The sequence below is a fragment of the Clinocottus analis genome, unplaced genomic scaffold, assembly GCF_023055335.1.
Source record: "Clinocottus analis isolate CAN_PGR_092001 unplaced genomic scaffold, fCliAna1.0.p SCAF_8, whole genome shotgun sequence".
Taxonomy (NCBI): Eukaryota; Metazoa; Chordata; class Actinopteri; order Perciformes; family Cottidae; genus Clinocottus; species Clinocottus analis.
This window is the reverse complement of record NW_027176240.1, coordinates 20,139,136-20,149,185: the sequence shown is the minus strand read 5'-3', so window position 1 is coordinate 20,149,185 and position 10,050 is coordinate 20,139,136. Positions and strand designations below refer to the sequence as shown.

At 40.7% G+C, this 10,050-nt stretch overlaps 2 protein-coding genes across 2 annotated transcripts in view; both read right to left on the bottom strand.

The window, feature by feature from the left end:
- Positions 1 to 17: 17 nt before the first annotated feature.
- Positions 18 to 1,976, bottom strand: sdhaf4 (succinate dehydrogenase complex assembly factor 4). Its single transcript, XM_068568434.1, has 3 exons — positions 1,812 to 1,976; positions 1,373 to 1,486; positions 18 to 448 (listed from the first exon to the last, which is right to left on the bottom strand). The coding sequence occupies exons 1-3, from the start codon at positions 1,888 to 1,890 to the stop codon at positions 339 to 341; spliced, it is 303 nt and encodes a 100-aa protein (XP_068424535.1). The 5' UTR covers positions 1,891 to 1,976; the 3' UTR covers positions 18 to 338.
- Positions 1,977 to 6,489: 4,513 nt separating this feature from the next.
- The window catches only part of tlx1 (T cell leukemia homeobox 1), a 5,311-nt gene continuing 1,750 nt past the window's right edge, over positions 6,490 to 10,050 (bottom strand). Inside the window, exons 2-3 of the mRNA XM_068568476.1 lie at positions 9,532 to 9,769; positions 6,490 to 6,917 (exon numbers count right to left, since the gene is read on the bottom strand). Of these exons, the coding sequence (XP_068424577.1) occupies positions 6,707 to 6,917; positions 9,532 to 9,769 (449 nt within the window). The 3' untranslated portion in view covers positions 6,490 to 6,706. The remainder of the gene's footprint in view (positions 6,918 to 9,531; positions 9,770 to 10,050) is intronic.

The window sequence follows — 10,050 nt, the reverse complement described above, 5'->3', positions numbered from 1 at the left end:
AAAAAAAACTCAAAGGGTCTGGTTTTAAATATTTTTTTAATTTGAGACATTATTTTGGAAGCCCAACACGGTCAAATACAATCAATGTACAAAACATGTCTTGGAGCTTCACACTTAAAAAAAAAAATTCAAACATTGCCAGGAGCGACTTTAAGCTGTCCCTTTGACTGCAGACAGTACTTGTTCCGTGTCAGTAGTAACCAGTACCAATCATGAACCGTTTTAACTTCATTCTCACCTTCTGATCTCAAACGGAGAGTAAATGGCAAAAACAGGCGGCGGTTTAAAATAAACATCTCCATAACACAAGGGGTGATTAATTTATTATGTGTGTGGAACTAAAAGTCCACGCAGCGGCCCTTCCTCTCCCAGTCTCCGTAGCGGGTGGGCTCTGGTCCCCGAGGACCACCCTTCTCCTTGGTTTCGGGGTTCACGTCATCGGGAAACTCTGGAGAACAACAAGAGAACGGTTTGACTTGAAAAGGCAACGCTTTAGTTCGTATGATTTTCCTCCCACAACTTCTTCCCTTAAACTACAGCCTCTAAAAAAATGGTTCAACTAGATCTGGACTTCCTGCAGGACTCTTGTATTACACTGCACTTGTTTTAGCTAGGTGCACCTCATAAACTGGCAACTGAGTGTATTTACTGTAAAAAAAAAAAAAAAGATCAGTGTATGTTTAGCTATGGGACAATGAGAACCTCATATGTGTATAATGAAGCATTAAGTTCAGATTCTTCATAAACATATATAAGTAAATACGCATGTTTTACTACAGTTACACTGATATGGAATTGGAAGTCCACACTAGGGGTCGATGATATTGTATTGAAATGGAAATTGGACATCAAAACTACACCTACTTCACTTTTAGATTGACACATTTAGTTTTCCATCGTCAACACAACCTTAAACAGCTGTAATTTGTAAGAAATGCCAAATTAATTGACATTGTTCAGGATGTTTTCTGTTATTAAAGTGTCAACAAGCTGCGATGAAATCAATATATAAATTCCAGGATTCTACTGGTGTCCCTTCACAGTAAAAGAAGAACAGCAGCTGAATACACTTAGCTTAATAATATATATATACTATATATTTATTGGAAGACAATATACAACCACATAAATACTATGCATCTCCAATTCTAAATATTGTTACGAGTGTATATATATACATATATATGAGCATACGAGCACTGTTTCAGACGCTGTTGGTATGTGCTAATCATAGCGACAATACTATTCAACCCCCTTTTGCAATTTGTTCCGTTTGATATTCTGTTGTTTTCCCTTCCTCAGCCAAATCCATGAGTGCAAAATGTGAGGCCACATTAAAAAGACAGAAAAGTTCTCCCTTCGTCGTTCTCACTTTTCAGAGCAGCTTGGCTCGCCTCCTCGGGGCTGTCAAACCGACCCTGCGGGGTTTTGGCCTTCTTCAGCGGCGCTTTGTCCTTCACGCCTCCGCTGGCTGCCCGGAAACTACCTGGGCACGACACACGGGAGACCACACGGATTTCAGAATAAAAGCCGATTAAAACGCTAACATTACGACCCAAATATGATTTAACCTTAACGGACGTTACTTTGACGAATATCCAAGTCGAGCTACAACTTTAACCATTAACGTAGTCATTCAGTATCACTTGATTAAATACTAACACGTTAAACAGCAGGTGTGTGAATGTAGTTTTGGCTCACAAGAAAAGAGGCTACATTAGCTAATAGCGCACACACACACACACACACACACACACACACACACACACACACACACACACACACACACACACACACACACACACACTGACCTGTAAAGACGGACTCCGCGGCTAAACTCTTGGACAGTACACGTCTGCTAGCCGTAGCACATAACCGTAGAAGTGACATGTCTGCAGTTGATAAGAGACCTTTCTTTCCACTGTCCTCCTCGGACGCTTACACAACCAGCGCTCTGTTGTTGTTGTTGTGTGTCGCGCGTCATTTACGCAATACGTCATCATCACTTCGCGACGGAAATCGTCGGTGGATGTAATGCCTCTTCGGCGCCAGCAGGGGGAGACATATCTCTAGATACAGTGGAATTATTTTGGTCCCATGATTGTTGTGATGTTTATACGTTTGTTAAGCTTTACTGACAGAACTTCAGTCAACGTAACTTCATATTTGTACTATTATAGTAAATGATTTTGATGAATTGAAAAAGACAGTTATGGTTGCACATCATACCCAACCTGATAGATGTTTTTACTCCAATTTGCTTAATGACTTGGATCAGGTTATCAATACTGAAATTGTAGCCTTATTCAGATTTTAAATATATGGCTTCCAGTTCGTGGCAAAGGATATAGTGGTGTCTGTGTGTGCAAATCAAATCTCTCAAAATGTGTTTGATGTGATTTAGATCTCCTTCAGCCTACTATTGTGTGGAAAAGCATGTTTCCACTCAAATAAAATGAGTTGTCTCACTCATAAAGTGATAAAGTTATAGTTAAAGTTATGTCACTGAAAAGAACCACATGAGAGGATCAGGGTTACGGTTTGCATTTCCACCTCATGTTTGTGAAAGATGCCTATGGAGCTGGAGTCAGGATGTGGTTAGCCTAGCTTAGCATAAACACGATGGAAAAAGCAAGCCATGGCTCTGTCCAAAGTTTAACAAAATACACCAATCAGCAGCTCCAAAGCTCACTGATGATCACATTGTATATTATATCTGTGGATTTATGGAATATCCTGGCAGACTGGTCAGCTACCAAATTACTTATTTGGCGGCAAACTTGTCATTCTGTTCCTACAAGTATCTGGAATGACTTTCACTGTCTGCTCGGAGCCTCAGAGCACATCAAATTATCTCTGCTGTTTCAATACGGATGCATGTCCATATTAACGGGTGTGAAATTAATAACAAATGAGAGGAGCACTTTAAGAGCTGCAGTAGACTTCGGGTGTACTCGTAAATCCCATCTGAGGCTCCACAATAAAATGAGAGCTCTGTTGCAAGAAGAAACAGTGCTCTACACAAATTAACAAACAGGGACGTTGGAATGGATTCTAGAAAATAATTGTTTATTGCTGTTTTTTTTGCCAAAAACACAGTGAGGCACAAATTAAAAATAATTTACAAATAAAAAAAAAAAATCAAAGTGACAAGAGTTTTTTAATATAAAGAAGAAGATAAACATGTCTAAAAACTCAATCATAAACAGTTTTTTTATGATCATATAAAGACACTTTGTGTCAAATACTGAGAGAGAAAGAACTACAAGAAAAAACATGTGCCATGCAGAGCGATATATATTTTTCTCAACTTCATCTTTATCAGCTCTGGTAAGTGACCACTTTTTCTCAGGTTTCAGCAAAGCTCAACTGCAGCAGTTTAGACCAGATACTTCTGAGTGGATGATGAAATTCTCCTTTACATTCTTCTTCAACCTTTTAGAAAGCAGTCCTGGAGAACGTCATGTCACACACACACACACACACACACACACACACACACACACACACACACACACGCACACACACACACAGCAGAACAGCTGGCTCAGCATGCACTGCCAGCTCCAATACTCAACCCAAACTATTTTTGACAAAAAAATACATTACTATATTTTCTTTATCAGATAAATGTTTATAGATCATCAAAATTGACATGTTTGTGTGACGGTGATGTCAAAGTAAGAAAGGAACAAAAGAAAATTGAGAGTATATTATTTGCAGTATTCTTAAAAAATAAAAAGCTACAAAAAACATCGTCAAATCCTAAACTGAAAGATATTAATCAGATTTTCTCAGCGTTCTGCACATTGTGCACAAACCCTGTCTTTATAACTGGGGGCCGGCTCTCCTGCAGAAGGACCTGTTTCTTGTCATCCCCCCACAGTGACACTTCAAAATGTCACTTTTTCAGCCATCCGGAGATCAGTTTGTGATGATGGGCAGGTTAGGTTACTCCAAAAAGTTGGATTCACGTTCACATTAATGTAGCGTATGGATTTTTTATTTTGATAACTCTAATGAGGGTGGGAGGAGTGGTGGTGCGTGGATCAAACAAACAGGACGTTCTCCTCGGACTCCACTCTTTAGTGTAAAGCCAGAGCAAAATGTTGACTTTACGTCTGTTATGTAACATTTAAAGGTCGCTAAGGTAGTTATATATTTATATTGTTACAGTGTTATGTAACATTGTTATGTTGTTATGTTATGTTACATTTGTATGTTCTATTGGTCAGTTACTTTGTTCAGTTCAGTTACTTTGTTCAGTTACGTTGTTGTGTTACCTTGTTACGTTACCTTGTTACATTACCTTGTTACGTTACTTTGCTACGTTACCTTGCTACGTTACCTGGTTACATTACCTGGTTACGTTACCTTGTTACTTTACCTTATTACGTTACCTTGTTACGTTACCTTGTTACGTTACCTTGTTACGTTACCTTGTTACGTTACCTTGTTACGTTACCTTGCTACGTTACCTTGCTACATTACCTTGTTACGTTACTTTGCTACGTTACCTTGCTACGTTACCTGGTTACATTACCTGGTTATGTTACCTGGTTACGTTACCTTGTTACGTTACCTTGTTACGTTACCTTGTTACGTTACCTTGTTACGTTACCTTGTTACGTTACCTTGCTACGTTACCTTGCTACATTACCTTGCTACGTTACCTTGTTATGTTACCTTGTTACGTTACCTTGTTACGTTACCTTGTTACGTTACCTTGCTACATTACCTTGCTATGTTACCTTATTACCTTACCTTGTAGTGTTACCTTGTAGCGTTACCTTGTTGCGTTACTTTGTAGCGTTACCTTGTAGCATTACCTTGTAGCGTTACCTTGTTGCGTTACCTTGTTGCGTTACCTTGTTGCGTTACCTTGTTGCGTTACCTTGTTGCGTTACCATGTTGCGTTACCATGTTGCGTTACCATGTAGCGTTACCTTGTCGCGTTACCTTGTAGCATTACCTTGTTGCGTTACCTTGTAGCGTTACGCCAACATCGGTATACAACACAGTAAAAAACAGAGTTGATGGTGGTGCATTTCAATTATCGCGATTCTTTGTGACTTTGCTCACACTTGAATACAGAATTATCATGTAAGACATGATCTCATATCAATAATATTTTTCTGCTTGTGCCGAAGCCCCGCTTTGCGTCAAATCTTTTCAATTTTACTAGAATCAGTTGAAAGCCTGGGCTTTCCAACGCAGTAGAAGTTGCAATTTACAACCTCACTGATAAATGCTTAGGAGCCGGTGTTTGGTTTGTCCTGGACTTCTTGAAAAGGACCAACTGTAGAAATAGATAACAAATTATAAGTTAACGAAAACACTTCTTATCTTATTTAAAATCATACATATTATTTATTCCATATCTGCTCAAAAAAAAAATCCTGAAATGCTACACACTTTTCCTTTATGCATTATAATTATTTAATATTACAGGTTTTCTTATCAAGCCAGTCACTGTGTTACTTTACTGCTGCACATTCACACGTTTCCAATTAAAGTTGTAAATGTGGGAACAGTCAACCAGCCTAGATGTTGTGTGTTCATCATGTTGGTTTGCCTCCCGGTTGTTCTCATCAAGGGCTGTTTTACTCGATTATACTCTGAATATGAATACAACGCTGCGTTAAGTTCAAGACTGGACACATCTTGTTGTTGTCATTATTTTACTACATGTGTAATGTGTCACATTTATAGTTGTGTTTTGTGCCGGATGATCGAACACACATCAGTGAGTGAAACATTTGCAATGGGAACAAGGAACTATTTTTTTGCATTTAGGTTTATTCAAGAGTGGCACAATCTATACGAGGCATGGAAATAAACATTTGATTTAAAAAAAAAGAAGGTATTTCCACAAAATGAAAGTAACATATGGCTGAAAATGCTGGCTAGACCTTGAATTTAGGTGAGAACTAAATAAACTTCACTGCCCAAAATATTCTATTGTCATCAGTATGAATACAATAGTTTGAAGCATGCACACATTGTTTGTGTTTGGTCTCAGGTCTGACATCTGCTTCAACACAACATAAGAAAATACAGTTTGTAAAAAAATAAGAGTCCATAGGAATGTGAAATGTATTAACTGTGGTCAAATGTGCCATTCAATATAATGTGTCTTTTAATCTGACGCTAAATTCTATTTAAAAAAGCGTAAAATAGACATATATCGGTCTGTTGCTGTGAATTATGTTCCTTTTTACTTGTATGTTAGATAATGTTTGAATTCATAGACAAAGGTGCTAAAAACAAGTGCTCTGTTATTTTGCAGTGGAGTAAAAAAAAAAAAAAAAGTCCTCTATCACGGCGGATAAACACATTGACGCTGATGTACACGCACACGTATGAAAATATGCTGTTTATGAAACATCAAGTCCCTTATAGGTAAACTATGATACAACAACTCACTGATGCCAGTCTCTCTTGGTCCTCTCTGGACTTTTCTTTTCTTTTCTGGAGTATATTGTTCATCACGTTGCCTCCGAAATATTTCCCAAAAACGTCAGTCTGCAAAGGCTGAAGACCTCTGAAGGGATCCAGACAGTCGGCCCCCATTAGATGGGTGGGTGCTGATGGGCCCCGGAGCCGCAGCACCAGTGTCCGTGTAATAAGAGCACAAAGATGACCGACAACCAGGCGCCCTGCGCGGCGCGTGTCTCTGCCGTGTACCGGCGCATGGCGCCCGGCTCTACTCGCAGGCCGACACGCTGCTGATCTTGCCGGTGTTCTCGGTCCACGGCTGCAGGTTCTGCAGGGCGAAAAGCGAGCTGTTCTGCAGGCACAGCGGGTCCGGGGTCAGCGGCTGGTTGATGGTCTTCTGGAAGGCCTCCTGCTGCAGCTGCATGAGGATCCGGTTGGCCTGCTGCCGCTCCGCCTCGCGCTCCTCCGCCGTCTGCCGCCTGCGGACAGCGACACGAAACACGCGCAGCGTCACCGCACCGGGCCAGACATGGAGAAAGATGAACGATGAACAGAATATTGTAACACTCTTCGAGCACATATTGGGAACTCACTGGTTTTAAACTAACCGATTAGTATATTTCAGATTAACAGATTAAATGATTTTCATAATCTGTCTATTATTATAATTCCCGAAGAATTCATTAATAAATAATGTTGAAAGACAGGCATTGTTTAAAAAAGAGAAAAACCCAACTAGTATTGTTTCAAAATCCATAACAACCGTAAAAATTTGACATTTCATAATTGTAATTTGTTCTGTTTGTTCTAAAGTATTACTCTCTCCATAATCATTTTAAGTGAAATATGAAAAAACTAAAAAAATGTCGTTACAAATACAGATATATAATGATTGCTGGTTACATGTTGACAATTTCAAGTATCCATCTGATCATGTGACATGACAATAAGTGTGTGTGTGTGTGTGTGTGTGTGTGTGTTTGTGCGCGCGCGCGCGTGTGTGCGTGCGTGCACTGTAGAGGGACCTAATACACCAATATAAGTATATATCAGTTCAAGATATGCTGAAATATTCTCAAAATCAGTCACTCAATTTGAGTTTGTGATCAAGATTCTTAACAATTGAAAATTAAGGAGAATTGCCCTTTTTTAAGCACGACTCGTTTATAATGACCTTTTATTCTGTCAGAATGTAATTTTGCACTTTAAAAAAATCTATTAAATATGTTGAATCCATTCATGATTATAAGGGAAACACTGCAGGTCAACACATTAATAATCAATATCGCCACGAGACCTCTTTCACTACATTGAGACGATTATTTCTTGATTTTACAAGTTTTTAATTCTTTTTTAATTAAATGTGTGCAGATTTGTGTACATTCTCACATAATCTGAACGTTGGATTTAAGCCAGCTTCAAAATTTCTGGTTTAATTTTGTTATATTGCATTTTATCATTACAAAAATCACAAAATAAGCCAATGGAAACAAAATTCACCATGTTTTTAACAATTAAATGTTGTTTACACCAGCTATGAATGAGATATTAACAAATCCTTTAGTGAAAACCTTCAAAAATATTGATAGGATTGAATGATGAACGTTGATGAACATATTTAGAGAAAACAGCCTTTTAAGATATGTATTGTCAAATGACAAACAGACATATGTTATGAATGCATATATAACCATGAAACTTCCCCTCTTCATTACTCACATTGAGGCAATTCTTTTGTTTCACAAGTTATCTGAAATGTTATGTTTAAATATGCAAATGAGGTCACCAATAGAAACTTTTAGTGAATTTAGGAGGAATCTTCAGACGAAAATACATAATTTTTCTTCCTAAAAAAACAACAAAAAAACAGCACAACGTGGTTATTTCTGCCTCACAGAAATGTGTAGCGCTGTTTGAGCTTTTATTACTCTAACTGACACTGTATTTACTCCATTTGTTTCATAACAGTGAGCAAATGAATTCTTTAGTCATCATGTTGGCTGCAGCTCGTGCAGTCTCCACCTCTCCTGCCATACAGCAGGTGTTGAGTATTCAACATCCATGATGGAGGACTGAATAACAGTTCAACATGAACATAAGACGCCTCAGCGTGAAGGAGCGACTGCAGGGCTGTTGCAGCAGACTGCATGCGCTTTATCTAATGAAGTGACAGCAAAGTGAATCTCTGCTGTTCAGACTTTGTGTGAACGTGTGTTGAACTATCAGAAAAGGGCACGTCAGAAAAGCAAGGAAATCAGTCTTAACAGGGACTGAAGGGGCCTCCTGGAGCCCACAAGAGGGCCCCTTATACAACCCTTATAGACCCACAAGAGGGGCCCTATGGAACCCTTATAGACACACAAGAGGGCCTCTTGTAGACCCCTAATAGACCCACAAGAAGGCCCCTTATACAACCCTTACAGACCCACAAGAGGGCCCCTTATAGAACCCTTACAGACCAACAAGAGGGCCCCTTATAGAACCCTTACAGACCCACAAGAAAGCCCCTTATAGCACCCTTACAGACCCACAAGAGGGCTTCTTATAGACCCACAAGAGGGCCCCTTATAGAAACCTTACAGACTCACAAGAGGGCCCCTTATAGACCCACAAGAAGGCCCCTTATAGAACCCCTTATAGAACCCTTACAGACCTACAAGAGGGCCCCTTATAGACCCACAAGAGGGCCCCTTATAGAACCCTTACAGACCTACAAGAGGGCCCCTTATAGACCCACAAGAGGGCCCCTTATAGAACCCTTACAGACCCACAAGAGGGCCCTTATAGAACCCTTACAGACCCACAAGAGGGCCCCTTATAGAACCCTTATAGACATACAAAAGGGCCCTTATAGAACCCTTGTAGACCAACAAGAGGGCCCCTTATAGAACACATAGACCCACAAGAGGGCCCCTTATAGAACCCTTATAGACACACAAGAGGGCCCTTATAGAACCCTTACAGACCCACAAGAGGGCCCTTATAGACCCACAAGAGGGCCCTTATAGAGCCAACCAGGCCTCCAGAATGCAGGACCGATGCATTGATGAAATGGTAAAAGGGTTTGAAAAACCAAACCAAACAGGACTTCACCTCCATTTGGTGCGTCTGTTTTGGAACCAGGTCTTGACCTGGGCGTCGGTCATCTTCAGGGCCTTGGCGAGGGCGGCCCGCTCCGCCGACGCCAGGTACTTCTGCCGGTGGAAGCGCTTCTCCAGCTCGCAGATCTGCAGCCGCGTGAAGGACGTCCGGGGCTTCTTCTTCTTCGGGGGCGTCCTGTTCTGGTAGGGGTGACCGACGCGGCGCGTCACAGTGAGGGGGGAGAGGGACACTGGGCGAGGACCAGAGAGGAGAGGATGAGGAGAGCACATGTCAGGACAGGGAGGACAGGAGCGTCACGTTGGGTGTTGGGGTCAAGTCAGGACAGGGAGGAGAGAGGAGAGAAGACAATGGACAGAAAAGGAAAGGAGGAGAGGAGAGGAAGAGGACAGGACAGGTGAGGACAAGACGGGGAAGGAAAAGATGGAAGCCAGCTCAGTAGAGCAGGAGGACAAGACAGAGGAGGAAAGGACAGCACAGTCCAGGATAGGAGGAAAGGAGGATAGGAGAGGA